The 15,272-nt window shown below is 35.0% G+C and overlaps 1 protein-coding gene across 6 annotated transcripts in view; it reads left to right on the plus strand.

Moving 5' to 3' along the window:
- Positions 1-15,272, plus strand: part of BCAS3 (BCAS3, microtubule associated cell migration factor) — a 707,187-nt gene that overhangs the window by 216,280 nt on the left and 475,635 nt on the right. For all 6 annotated transcript variants that reach the window (XM_025361460.1, XM_025361463.1, XM_025361464.1 and 3 more), the window contains exon 12: positions 4,358-4,528. In XM_025361460.1, the coding sequence (XP_025217245.1) occupies positions 4,358-4,528 (171 nt within the window). The remainder of the gene's footprint in view (positions 1-4,357; positions 4,529-15,272) is intronic.

Below are 15,272 nucleotides of genomic sequence, written 5' to 3' on the forward strand. Positions count from 1 at the left end.
ACTCTCACTAACTGCCTGCATAATTTCTTTTTAACTCCTATTATCACTTGTTTGCCAGAATTTATTTCAAAACTTTTTAGAAATAGTTTTGAGTTTGTGATGACAGTGGAGTTCTGGGACAGTATCAGTCTTGAGTAATAATCCAATTTCAGAGATTAAGATTATTTAAATGAAGTTCACCTGCAATAGCTGTGCTCGCCTTATTGCTGTCGGTGGACTCTTCTATTGTATATTTCTTTATGTTCAGAACCAAACTTGGAGGGAATGTCACCAAGTAGACCCATTTGGCAGGACTTTGACTTTCATAGATGATTTTCTAGTTCCATCTATCAAAAACACCACTTAGTTTCTTAGCACCCTACCTCCTGCTTCCTAGAATCACCAGATACCTCTCGGCCTAAATGCCCAGCTGAAATGTCTGAATTTCCTTATTCTTTCGGATTCTGACTTTGTAACTCAGTACCTTCAAGCAGCATTTTACAAAAATACTCTCTTCGATTTTCCTAGTTGTTTTCATTAGTGGAAATCAGATTGATCTGATTTCCCCAGCCTGCCATTATTGAAACTAGAAAATACGTTTCCTTATTTCTTTTTTAACCATTTCTAGGTGATACATTTTTTGAGATATAACACGGAGAGTATGTTAAAAAGCCATGTAGTATGTGCTCCTTAAGAAAAATACTTATCTTAAAGTAATTTTATAGTTATTTCATTAAGTCACTTTCTCTGAAAGTGTAATCATTACTCTTTTACTCTTTCTGATGACAACTTCCCTTGTGGCTTCATAGAGGTTATAAACCACTTTGTTATATAGAAGGATTAATTATTAATTTTTTTGTCTTAAATTTTTTGTCTCACTGCAATTGTGAGGATAAATATATTCATTGCATATGCACTTGGAGCTCCTTAGAGGAAATAATCTTTTTTACATTTTCTGCATTTCCAAATACAACTTGCATAATATTAACTTTTTTTCCTTTGATTTTCCAAGTAATTTGACTTTCCTCATAAAGAATATCAGAACCATTAATTTTTTATGGTAGTGAAAAAGGAAAAAAATTAATATTGAAATTGTTCAAATGAGATTATTTGACACATTTATAAAATCTTGGTCCATATTTTCTAGTTCCCTCATTACGGTCTTATTTTCATGTGTGTTAACCCCAGTGTGGTCAATTGATTTAATAAAAATGCCCCTGTTTTCTCTTGTTATCTGATAACTTCTTAATGACAACTAACAGCTTTTGTGAGAGCAGCACCATTAGCACTAATGGATAGGGAGGCCACCTGATATGGCATGGGAAAGGTTAAAGATGACTAGTGACCCCTCGGCAAATCTGCTTGCAGCAGAACAGAGTAAGTACCGTGCTCATTTGAATTATAGGTCATAACGGATTTTCTCACACTTTCGTTATAGTCTCTGATGTTCAGCTGTCTTCCAGCTCCAGTTTAGTTATGTGAGTACTCGTGTGAAGATTCATCAGTGATTTAATGAACATTTTTATGTAGATAACTCAGATTGTGAGGACACTCAGTCTAATTTTTCATCTCCTTTTGGCCAGGTTATACTTCTCTATTCCTAATTTTTGCTGAGGCTTTATAATTTTTCATATATATTTGAGAAAACAGATATATACATACTCTGTCTACTAAAATTAATTGGAGAGACAAATTACTGTGAGGTGATTTAGATTTCTGTTCAATAACATTATCAGGTAACTTCTGGACACTAATGCCCATAGATGTGCTTGATGCTAACATGGAAACAAATTTACCCTAAAAGCAAGGGTCTTTACAAATGCAGAAAACTTTCAGCACTTTTCTCTAACCCCCCGACTCCCTGCATGGTTAATGGATTATGATAAATAGTAGTATCTTGTAACTTGCTATACAGATTGCAGATGTGATGACTTAAATTTTGAGTTTAGATTTTTGTCCACTACTAAGACACCTCCATCAATAGTCATGGTTTTTTGTTTTTTTTTTTTCCCCAGGGAAATATCAAACACTCTTCGTGTAATATGAGCCATTGACTATGAAATATACTGCCGTCTTCTCTTTGTGGATTCTTTTCCTGGTTGTCTTATGTTAACTTTTACTGTTGTGGTTTGCTTTGGTACACATTACTTTCCACTTTTTATGTGCTCCAGTTCTTTTAGTTTTATTCCTTTTCATTGGTATAAGAGCATGAAATAATAGGCTCAGGGGCAAATGGGGAGGATATACAACCAAAGACTTTAAAACTAAAAGGCATTCCTTTGATAAAGGGATAGCTGCGTTTAAGTGGGAGCATCTCCATTAGCATTAATGGAGTGAGTACATCAACTGAGGCATCTCAGAGGTTAATCAGGCTTCCTGGCCTGCTCTTGACATCAATACACTGTGGCGCCTCATTCTGTTGGTCCTTCAGAGGCTTACTTGACAACAGTCTAACAGAATTTGTGTAAGTCGTTTCTTGTGAATTATTGAAAGAAACGTTTGGCTGCTAATTGAGGAACGCTAATGTGTTTTATAATCACTGGAGTTTGAGTTTTTAGCACTAAACAAAACAGTTACAATTGATTTGTGGCTTTCTCTTGGTTTTAGTCTGCTGTTAAGTTATATCTTTTTGTTTGAATTCAGCAGATGGCTTTGCTGGTCATTTTTATTTAAGTATTTATTAGTATATTATTATGGATTTTAATTTTTCCTCTTTTCCACCCATCAGACATCTGTGTTTTGTATTCATTAACTCTGAGATCACAAGTAGTAACAGAAATAGATTACAAGGCAGTACAGGATAGTGTAAAAATCAGGCCCTGGAGACAGATGGTCCCAGTTTTGAATTCTGACTTTGTCGTTGGGTAACTGTTTGAGCTTCCATTTTACTTAACTTCCCTAGCCTTGATTTTCTCTTTCATAGAATTGAAGTATCTGAGGAAATCTATCAACGTAGTTTATGTTAAGTGCCTTCACCAGTCCCTAGTCCATAGAAAAACCACCGTGAAACATAGCAAAATAAAATAATGCATTTATTATTAGTGCTAGTTTTATGGTATTTTAATAGAACATTTTTTTGGAAAATACTTCTCCCCTTTTCAATTTTAATCTAATTATTGCTTAAATCACGTTTAGACCTCTATACACAACTGTCTTTGTGTACTATTTATGAATTAAAATTTGAAATACCATGTATATAATAGTTTATATTTTCAAATTTAGCTGTAGCATGTGCCAGAATTAGGTGAGAATTTTTTTTTCATAATTGTTTTAGAAAAGATAGTCACCTCATTGAAGATTAATTTGAAATATTTTAATGAAACTTTTTTCCTAACAACATGAGAATTGGAAAAATGTACCTATATTAGTTAAAATGTAGTTTTTGATATATTTAAGTATTCTAGGGTGCCTGTTTTGGTTCTACTGATGATACCCTTCTTCAGCAATGTGTGACTCCCATATATTTGTCTTTATTTTAGTTTTCTTCCTTTCATTTCTTTTTCTATAGACTCAAACTTGAAGCTTTCTTCCTTTCAGATGAAAAAACTTGTTATTTAGAAAAATGTTTCTGTTAATGCATATGAGGATAATCAGAGGATATTTACATAGAAGAAAAAATATTTCATGAGTTAGTTTTACTTACATGTTTTGAATGAAATGGAGCTAAAATATAATTATAAACATCTTAAGTTATCTTTAATTGAAATAATATAGTAGGAGCACCACATTTAATTGTTTTCGGTTACCAGATAGAAAATAACTCTCAACTAATTTAGTATGATACTTCATTCATCCAGTAATTAATATCTTAGACAGAGACTGTGTTTCCCATATACCAAATCTTGGTATACAGTATTATATACCAGCATATTTATATATTTGCTTTGGAAGCACATTCTTTTCCACATAGGTATTCTACCAGTGTCTCAGTCTTTTTCATACTAGAAAACAGGTATACAATTAGATTTATAATATTTCAAAAAATTGATCATTTCATAGTTTCTGCTTCTTTCTATGTCATTGATTTTAAGATGTATACATTAAGAGGAGAGAATGAAAGAAATATCTTTTATAAAAATGTAATTGCACCCTTATGTAAAACAGAGCTCTTTAATTTTTTTAACCATGGCTTTATCCCTGCCGTGATGACTTTAGAGACTTTACTGATGCCATTCCCTCAAACTAATACAGATATTCTAATTAAAATTCAAGATCATTAAAAGTCAAACTGAATGTCTGTGACAGTTTACTGCTATATAAAAGATTGTAAGAGAATAAAGAATTTAACATAATGATTAGGAAAATTAATAAAATGCATATTTCTATGTAGAATCCAAATACTGATGTGAAGTCATACATTTTACCTCTCATTGTACAGACACTGAAAAGTGGCCTGACAATGGTGGGGAAAGTGGTGACTCAGCTGACAGGCACGCTACCTTCAGGTGTGACAGAAGATGACGTTGCCATCCACAGTAATTCGCGGCGGAGTCCTTTGGTCCCAGGCATCATCACAGTTATTGACACCGAAACTGTTGGAGAGGGCCAGGTAAGAAGAACTTTTGGTGCGCACAATGTGTGTTACTTGCAAAGATGGGGCTGAGATCAAGATTAGTCAAAATGTGTTTGGTCTAGGAGATTATCAATTTGGAATTTGAGGAATTGAGATTATTTCAAATGAAGTTTTCCTTTAAAAATGATTAGTAACATGTTAGAACCTGCTATTTTGAGCATTATTAATGTATCAAATCTGAAGGTAAAGTCCAGGTTCTAAGAGATTCTCTCATCTGTGAGGACATTTGTTTCATAAATAAATAATTATGTAACATTTAATAGTGTTCTGTTCATAATATTCTTTTTTTCTTAACTTGCCACCCCAGAGACTCAATTATTGTTTCTTTTTTGTGTATGTAATAACATTTGTCATAACCCAAATTATGAGATTAATAAATTACTTTTTCTTTCTTTTTTCTTTTTTTTTTTTTTTTCTGAGATGTCACCCAGGCTGGAGTGTGATGGTGCGATCTCGGCTCGCTGCAACCTCTGCCTCTTGGGTTCAACCGATTCTCCTGCTTCAACCTCCCGAGTAGCTGGGATTATAGGCACGTGCCACCACGCCCAGCTAATTTTTGTATTTTTATTATTTAATTATTGAGACAGAGTCTGGCTCTGTCGCCCAGGCTAGAGTGCAGTGGCACAATCTTGGCTCACTGCAACTTCCACCTCCTGGGTTCAAGCAATTCTCCTACCTCAGACTTCTGAGTAGCTGGGATATAGGTGTGCGCCACCATGCCCAGCTAATTTTTGTATTTTTTTAGTAGAGTCGGGTTTCTCCATGTTGGCCAGGCTGGTCTCGAACTCCTGACCTCAAGTGATCGGCCCGTCTTAGCCTCCCAAAGTGCTGGGATTACAGGTGTGAGCCACCATGCCCAGCCTTAATTTTTGTATTTTTGGTAGAGACGTGACGCGGTTTCACTGTGTTGGCCTGGCTGGTCTTGATCTCCTGCCTCAGGTGATATGCCCGCCTTGGCCTCCCAAAATGCTGGGATTACAGGCATGAGCCACTGCTCCCAGCCATATAAATTTCTTTTTAAAGGCAGGACCATACCTATTGGGAGGAATTTATAAAAAAAAATTAATCAATAATTGCAACTTACATAATTTACTGAGTAGTATGAGAATTTATAACAGTTGTTTTCTTATCAATATAAAATATGTGAAATCTTAAAGTGGCATATCAGAATACATATGTGGCAATAGCTTATTATAAAATCTTGTATCTTCAGATACAATGTACTGTAATGTTAACAATCTAGCTTTAGAAACATTTACAATGAGTGATTATAAGCATGGAAATACATGTTACATTTGCATATAAATCTTGCTGGTAAGATAGAATTTGGGTCGTTTTTCCCCCATGCACTCAGGAACTCTATTTTCTTTTGTGTCATAGTCTTCACTTTAAATATATGTTTCTTAAAGGAAGGTAATTTTTTTTATTCTGATAGTGTGTGATCACTGATATAAAAATACAATCTAGAATCAATTCCTAGAATGAGATAGGAGTAGGACAGTATTGGTGAAATAAAATTCCTTTTAGTTTTTATATAGAATATATATTTAATTCTGTATTCAGAACACAATGCTTAGAAACTGTGTGAGCTGTTAAGGTATTACCCTTAAATATTGCATATGTTTTGAGAAAATCTGTTTCCAGTATATATGGGTTGATGTCTTGATGAAAAATTACACTTGGCAGCTGCTTATGTGCTAGTTCCTATAGTAAGATTAACAGCATTTCAAGAACATTTTTCTGCAATTGAAACAAAAAAAACTTTGAAATTCTGGATTATTAAATTTGGCTCTTGTATTTTACTTGAAATCTGAATACTAATTCTCTGCCTCTCCTGTCTTAACTTTGTGGTTAGCCAAATATGTTACAGAGTTGTATTTTTTTAATGAAGTGCTAGAAAACTTTTCAGTTGACTGTAATGACCTTGTGTTAATTAGTTGATGTGGATACACACAAATGTTCTCTTTTTTAATTGAAATGAAAAGTATAAACCTTTAGTGTTGTGTTAGAGTAAAAAAATTCTTTTTGTTCTTTGATTTTTTGATTTTTAATTAATTCACCTACAAGGCCACCCACATTTATTGGGTAGTAACAAGTCTCCTCAACATTGTCTAGGACCATACATCTGTTAAAGATCTAGCATTTGTTGATGGAGAGATTTGGGGTTATTTCAAAATAGAAACTGTTATCTCGGTATTTTTGATGAAATAGAGGTGTAATTCATATATTTATTTTGTTAAATGGAAGTATGGGGACATATAATTATATAAAAACATAACATTTAGGCCTTATGTTTTAAAATGTGGTTTAATTTTTTCTTCAAGTTCATTAACTTTTTATGACCTTTAAAAAGGAAGTCTTAGTTTTGTAGTATGGAAATGTACTGTAGGTTGGAGAGTTGCAAAAGTTCATTTGTCTATGATAAATGCATTGATAACACTTGAAAGAAATATGTTTATTAAGAAGAATCATAGAAATGTTAACTTGTAAAAGTTAAGAATCTTAAATATTGTTCAACATGGAACATTCTACCTTTTCTGTTAATGGTTGGTAGCCCCAATCTTCCACTTATGACATATTCTGAAATTTTAACTTGATTAAAAAATTCTGTTAGAGGACAGGAAAGAAATTGATTTTCAATAAAAGGTAAATTAGTATGTACATTTTTTTAAAAAAATTACAATTTTTAAAGCAACAAGATGTGTGCAGTATAATACTGTCTTTCTTTTAATTAACATGAATCTGTTTTTTGTCAATAAAATGTTTTTGTCTCTGATATATAGTTCAGTTTGAGTACAGGCTGTTTTTAGATTATGCTGGATTGTATTAAAACTGCAGTGGTTAATGTCTTAGATTTATCGCTTTTAGCCCCTTCCGCTGATGTTTAGCCTAAACTGTAATGTTTTTCCTTTTCCAAATACAACTCAGATTTTATATGAAAAGCTGACAATACATTGATTTTTGCTGTTTAAATCCCTTGAGCCTTTAATAATGATATATTTTTTGTATTTACAGTGTTAGTATATAAAATCGGATTCACCATCCTTCTGTTGCCATATTGATTAGTTTGATTTTATGGTGATGGGATCATTGTGTGTTAACTGCATTAAGGAGGAATGGATTTGGTTGACTTTGCATCCATTTTTATCTGTGTTACTTTCATGTTTTATTTAAAAGCATTTCTTGACCAGAATAAGTTAAGTGGTATAATTTGCTTTTTACACATTTATATAACTGAAGTTAGCAATGTGGCAAAATCTCTAATGGAAATAAAATGCTTCAAAATGATGACATAAATCTGAGCTATTTCTTGCCTGGGGAACAAGTGTTAATAATAATAATGTAATAGCTTCTGAGATGTTTTGTTCATGTGATGAAGGCTTATCCACCTTGTATCAATTCTTGTACTCTGCTTTGTTTAATGTAGTCAGGTTGTTAATACAGACTTAAGAGTTCATCCTACTTTGATAAGTGGTGAGTAAAGATTATATGTTTTAGGAAAATTATACTGGAATATCTCTGACATTAATGGTTTAATGTTTTAGGCTAGGTGATGATGTAATGGAGAAGATTCTTCCAGAAGTATCTGGTTGTTTATATTTATGAAGTCCCTAAAGAGAACATTCAAAGAATCTTATGTAGTGGTAAGATTAATGTGTCTTTTTGCTGGATGGCTTCTGTCTTTATTATTGCCATCAAACGGAATACTCAATGCTAATTGTGTTGGAAAGAAACGTACAGGGTATAGGGTTGTAATATATGAAAGGAAAGGGAATCTTGTAGATAAAGTTTAAAGTAGAAAAACGGGCAAAAGATAGAAATAAATATTTCATAGAAAAATTAAAATACAGTTGACCATTGAACAACATGGGTTTGAACTGCGCAGGTCTACTTATATGTGGATTTTCTCTGTCACTACCAGCCCTTAGACAGCAAGACCAACTCCTTCTCTTCCTCCCTTTCCTCCTCCTCCTCCTCAGCCTACTCATGGTGAAGACAATGAAGATGAAGACCTTTATAATTGATTCACTTCCACTTAATGAACAGTAAATATATTTTCTCTTACTTTAAGAATATAATCTATAATACATATATGAAATGTGTGTTAATTGACAATTTTGATCATCAGTTAGGCTTCCAGTCAGTAGTAGGCTATTAATAGTTAAGTATTGGAGGAGCAAAAGTCATATGCAGATTTTCAGCTATTCAGGGGGTCAGCACTTGTAAACATGAGTTGTTCAAAGGTCAACTATACATATAAATGTTATAAAATATGCCCATAACTTCACTTGTGATTAATATAAGAGAGCTGCAAATTAAAACTGAGATACCATTTTTTACTTATCAGAAACTGAGCCTCTCAAAAGCTTGCAATATATTCTATATTTTTAACTTTTAATTTAGAAGTAATTATAGACTCACAGTGAGTTACACATGCCTTTCATCTTACTTCCTTCAGCTTAACCTGAATGATGATGTATTTTGTAGCTATAGTATAGTACCAAAACAAGAAAATTTTCTGAGTGATGTGGGTTAAGGAAAAAAAAAAAAAACTCAGAAAATGGACAATGATACACTCTGATAACTAGGCTACAAGTCTTATTCAGTTTTCTCTATTTGTTTAACCTGCATTCATTGGTGTGTTTATGTGGGCATGTATAGGTGTGCGAAATTTTATCCCATGTGTACGTTCACGTAACCCCCGCCACAGTTAAGATACAGGACTGTTCTAAACTGTTTCATCAACACATAACTTCTTCGTATTTCATGACCATCCCTCATCCCACCCCATCCCTTTTTCCTGGTAACCACTAATCTGTTTTCCATCTGTATGGTTTTATGACTCTGACAATGTTATGCAAATTGAATCATATATTATGTAATATTTTAAGATGGACTTTTTACACTAAATGTATTGTCTTTGAAGTCCATTCAGGTTGCAGCATGTAATTCATTCTTTTTTTCTTTTCTTTTCTTTTTTTTTTTTTTTTGAGATGGAGTCTCACTCTGTCGCCCAGGCTGGAGTGCAGTGGCACGATCTTGGCTCACTGCAAGCTCTGCCTCCTGGGTTCATGCCATTCTCCTGCCTCAGCCTCCTGAGTAGCTGGGACTACAGGTGCCCGCCACCACACCTGGCTAATTTTGTGTATTTTTTAGTAGAGACGGGGTTTCACCACGTTAGCCAGGATGGTCTCAATCTCATGATCTTGTGATCTGCCCACCTCGGCCTCCCAAAGTGCTGGGATTACAGGTGTGAGCCACTGCGCCTGGCCGTAGTTTGTACTTTTCAATCACTCTGTTGTATTCCATTGTACGAATATGTCAATTTGTTCAATTATTCACCCCTTGAAGGACATTTGCATTGTTTCTGGCATTTTTCTATTATGAATAAAGCTGTCATGATCATTTGTGTAAAGGTTTTTAATGCGGATATGTTTTCATTTCTCTGTAAATGCCCAAGAGTATTACTGAGTTGTATAAGTGCACTTTTAGAAAGGAAATGTGCAACTATTTTCCAAAGTGCCTGTGCTGTTTTATATTCCCACCAGCACTGTATGATAGATAGCAGATTACCCAGCTGAATCCGTGGAAGCTGAAGAAAGTGGTACAATATCTTTAAAGTACTGAAATAAATGAACTGGCAGCCCCAAATTCCATTTGTAGTGAAAGTATACTTCAGAAATGAAAGGGAAATAAAGGCATTCTTAGAAAAAAGGAAAATTAAGGAACCTATCACTCACAGATCAACTCTTAAAAATGGCAAAAAGAAGTTTTCCAAGGAAATGACAATAAAAGAAGGCTTAGAACTTGAAAAATGAAAGAACAACAATGGGGTGGGTAAAAATAAAGGTATATGTAAGATATCCTTAATGAATTTATAAGATTATATTTGATGATTGCATTAGAAATTGTAACATCATCTGATGTGTAGTGATCAATGTATGTGTAAGAAATACTTAATATTTTTATATTTTTAAAAATGGGGACATAAATTGAACCTTTTAAAAATCAAAATTTGTGCTACAGTGGACATGATCAAGAAAATGAAAAGACAACTCACAGAAGGGGAGAAAATGTTTGTAAATCATATTTTTGATAAGGTACCAGTATTCACAATATATAAAGAACTCTTATAACTCAAAAATAAAAAGACTACCTAATTTTCAATGAGCAATGGATTTGAATAAACATTTCTTTGAAAAAGATATACCTGTAGCTGATAAGCAGAAATTGGGACCCTTCTAACCTGCTGGTCAGAATTGTGCATTCGCTTTGTAAAAGAGTTTCAAAGTTATTCTCAAAATGTTAAACAGAGTTATATGACTAATATATATCCATGATAAAACTCTGAATATTTGCAGCATTGTTTGCAATAGCCAAAAAGTAGAAACAATCTAAATATTCATGAACTGATGAATGGGTGGATAAATAAAATGTGGTATATGCAAACAATATATTATTATTTAGCAATATAAAATATACATTTTAGTGGCATTAAGTACATTTGTAATGTTATGTAATTATCAGTACAGGTACTATCCCTTTCCAAAACTTTTTCACCATCTGAAACTGAAAGTCTCTGCCCATTAAACAATAACTTCCCAGTACTCTGTTTCCCAGGCCCTGGTAACCAGCATTCTACTTTCTGTGTTTGAATTTGCCTGTTTCTAGGTGCATCACATAGTGCAATCCTAAAATATTCGTCCTTTTGTGTCTGGTTTATTTCACTTAGCATAAATATTTTCAAGGTTCATACCTGTCGTAACATATATCAGAATTTCATACTTTTTAAAGGCTCCATAATATTCCATTGAATGTGTATACTGCATTTTGTTTATCTATTAATTGATGGACATTTGGCTTACTTCTACCTTTTGCCAATTTTTTTTTTTTTTGAGATGGATTCTCACTCTGCTACCAAGGCTGGAGTGCAGTGGCGCGATATTGGCCCACTGCAACTGCTGCCTCCTAGGTTCAGGCGATTCTCTTGCCCCAGCCTCCCAAGTAGCTGGATTATAGGCACCTATCACCATGTCTGGCTAATTCTTGTATTTTTTTGTAGCTACACAGTTTCGCCATGTTGGCTAGACTGGTCTCGAACTCCTGACCTCAAGTGATCTGCCTGCCTTGGTCTCCCAAAGTGCTGGGATTACAAGCATGAGCACTCGTGCCCCGCCACCTTGAATAATGCTTATGTGAACATTGGTATACATGTTTCTAATTGAGTCTCTACTTGTAGTACTTTTGGTTATATACCTAAAAATCAAATTGCTGGATCATATGGTAATTCTATATTTAATTTTTTGAGGAATTACCAAACTATTTTTCACAGTGGCTGGACCATTTTACATTCCCACCAGCGAATGTCCAATGATGGATAAGGGTCTCAATTTCTTGTGTATCCTTACCCCAACACTACTTATTTTTCTTTTTTAAAATAATGACCATCCTAATGAGTGTAAAGTAGTATCCCATCATGGTTTTAATTTGCATTTACCTAAGGAATAGTGATGTTAAGCCTCTTTTCATTTGCTTATTGGCCATTTGGTTATTTTTAAAAAATTGATGCATAATATTTGTACATATTTTTGGGGTACATGTGATATTTTGTTATTCGCATAGAACGTGTAATCATCAAATCAGGGTATTTAGGATATATATCACCATAAGCACTTAGCATTTCTATGTGTAGAGAACGTTTCAAGTCCTCACTACTAACTGTTTTTAAATGTACCATGTGTTGTTGTTAACTATTGTCACTCTACTATGGAATGTTAGAACTTATTCCTTTTATCTAAGTGTACATTTGTACCCAACCTGTCTTCATTCTTTTTTCTTTTTCTTTTATCTGACTGGATTAGTTTGAAAGGCCTGTCTGTCAACTGAAATCTCTTTCTTCTGTTTTGTCTAGTCTATGGTTGAAGCTTCTCAATTTGTTTCTTTTTTTTTTTGAGATGGAGTCCTGCTCTGTCACCCAGGCTGCAGTGCAGTGGCACGATCTCAGCTCACTGCAAGCTCTGCCTTCCAGATTCATGCTATTCTCCTGCCTCAGCCTCCTGAGTAGCTGGGACTACAGGTGCCCGCCACCATGCCCAGCTAATTTTGTGTATTTTTTAGTAGAGACGGGGTTTCACTGTGTTAGCCAGGATGGTCTTGATCTCCTGACCTTGTGATTCACTCACCCCGGCCTCCCAAAGTGCTGGGATTACAGGCGTGAGCCACCGTGCCCAGCCTCACTTGTATTTTTATGTCATTCATTGAGTTATTCAGTTTCAGGATTTCTGTTTGGTTCTTTCTTATGAGATCTATCTCTTTGGTGAATTTCTTTTTCATATCCTGAATCATTTTTCTTATTTCTTTGTAAATGTTGTCTGTGTCTGCTTGTATCTCACTGGGTTTCTTTAATATCAGTATTTTTGAATTCTTTTTCAGGCATTTTGTACATTTTTTAGGGAGGTTAAAACCTATTGTTGGAGAATTGTGTTTCTTTGGAGGTGTCGTATTTCCTTGCTTTTTCATGTTTCTTGTATCCTTTCATTGATATCTGTGCATCAGGTGTAACACTTCTAATTTTTTCTTTCTTGAGACGAAGTCTCACTCTGTTGCCAGGTTGGAGTGGTGCAGTGGTGCAATCTCAGTTCACTGCAACCTCCGCCTCCCGGGTTCAAGCGATTCTCCGGCCTCAGCCTCGCAAGTATCTGGGACTACAGGTGTGCGCCACCATGCCCAGCTAATTTTTGTATTTTTAGTAGAGACGAGATTTCACCGTGTTGGCCAGGATGGTCTCGATCTCTTGAGCTCCTGATCCACCCACCTCGGCCTCCCAAATTGCTGGGATTGCTCACCTCTAATTTTTAAAATTGGCTTTCACAGGGGAAGGCTTTTTCCTGTTTTTTTTTTTGAGGAAATAATGAGAAGTTATTTTTAAATTGGTAATACATAGGAAGATGATAAATCAAAGGAGTAGGTAGCAGATGCAGGTATAGTCAATCAATGAGCTGTATTTTACTGGAATTTAATCAATATTAACCTGAAATAGATGATAAGTTAATATGCATATTGTAGTCCCTCCAACTACCACTAAGAAATTACTCAGAAAAAGTAACAGAGGACTTAAAATATTAATGCTAAAAATATTTTCTAAACACAGAAGAAGAAGACTGGAGGAACAACAAACACCTAAGACATATAAACATACATAGCAAAATGGCAAACTTAAAATCCAATTATAGCAACAATATGTTAATGGTAAATGTGTCAGACCCAAATTGCTTCAGATTCAAAGACCACTTGTTTGAAAATAAAAGGATGGTAAAAAATATGTCACGTGCTTTAAAAATTTTAATGTAAGACCTCAAACTGTAAAAATCATAGTAGAAAACCTAGGAAATACCCTTTTTGACATCTGCTTTGGTAAAGAATTTTTGGCTGAGTCCCCAAAAGCAATTGCAACAAAAAACAAATATTGACAAGTGACACCTGATTAAACTAAAGAGATTCTGCACAGCAAAAGAAACTATCAACAGAGCAGACAGACAACTACTGAATGGGAGAAAATATTTGCAAATGATTTATCTGATAAAGGTCTAATATCCAGCATCTATAAGGAACTTAAATCAACAAGTAAAGAACAAATAACCCCATTAAAAATGGGCAAAGGACACAGACAGACACTTGTTAAAAGAAGACATACGTGTGGGCCAACAAACATATGGAAAAATGCTCATCATCTCTCACCATCAGGGAAGTGCTAATCAAAACCACATGAGATGCCATCTTAACACCAGTCAGAATGGCTGTTATTAAAAAGTCAAAAACCAGCTGGGCCTGGTGGTTCATGCCTGTAATCCCAGCACTTTGGGAGGCCAAGGCGGGCAGATCACGAGGTCAGGAGATCGAGACCATCCTGGCTAACACAGTGAAATCCCATCTCTACTAAAAACACAAAAAATTAGCTGGGCATGGTGGCAGGTGCCCATAGTCCCAGCTACTCGGGAGGCTGAGGCAGGAGAATCGTTTGAACCCGGGAGGCAGAGGTTGCAGTGAGCCGAGATCATGCCACTGTACTCCAGCCTGGGCGACAGAGCAAGACTCCATCTCAAACAACAGCAGCAGCAACAACAACAACAACAACAACAACAACAACAACAGATGCTGGTGGGGCTGTGGAGAAAAGGGAACACGTATACACTGCTGGTGGGTGTCTGAATTAGTTCAGCCACCGTGGAAAGCAGTTTGGAGACTTCTCAAAGAATTTAAACAGAGCTACCATTTGACCCAGCAATCCCACTAATGGGTATATACCCACAGGAAAATAAATGGCTCTACCGAAAAGAGACATGTACTTGTATATTAATCACCATGCTGTTAACAATAGCAAAGATATGGAATCAGCCTAACTCCCCACCAGCAGTGGATTGAATAAAGGAAATGTGTTATACATACACCATGAATACTACACAGTCATAAAAAGAATGAAATCATGTCCTTTACAGCAACGTGTATGGAGCTGGAAGCCAAAATCTTAAGCAAATTAATGGAGAAGTGAAAAACCAAATACCCCATGTTCTCACTTACAAGTGGGAGCTAAACATTGACCACACATGGACATAAACATGGAAACTTATTAACAGACACTGCGGACTACTTGAATGGGGAGGGAAGAAGTAGGAGTATGGGTTCCTACTGGGTACTATGCTCACTACCTGGGTGCAATATA

This window comes from Theropithecus gelada, chromosome 16 (assembly GCF_003255815.1).
Source record: "Theropithecus gelada isolate Dixy chromosome 16, Tgel_1.0, whole genome shotgun sequence".
Classification (NCBI taxonomy): domain Eukaryota; kingdom Metazoa; phylum Chordata; class Mammalia; order Primates; family Cercopithecidae; genus Theropithecus; species Theropithecus gelada.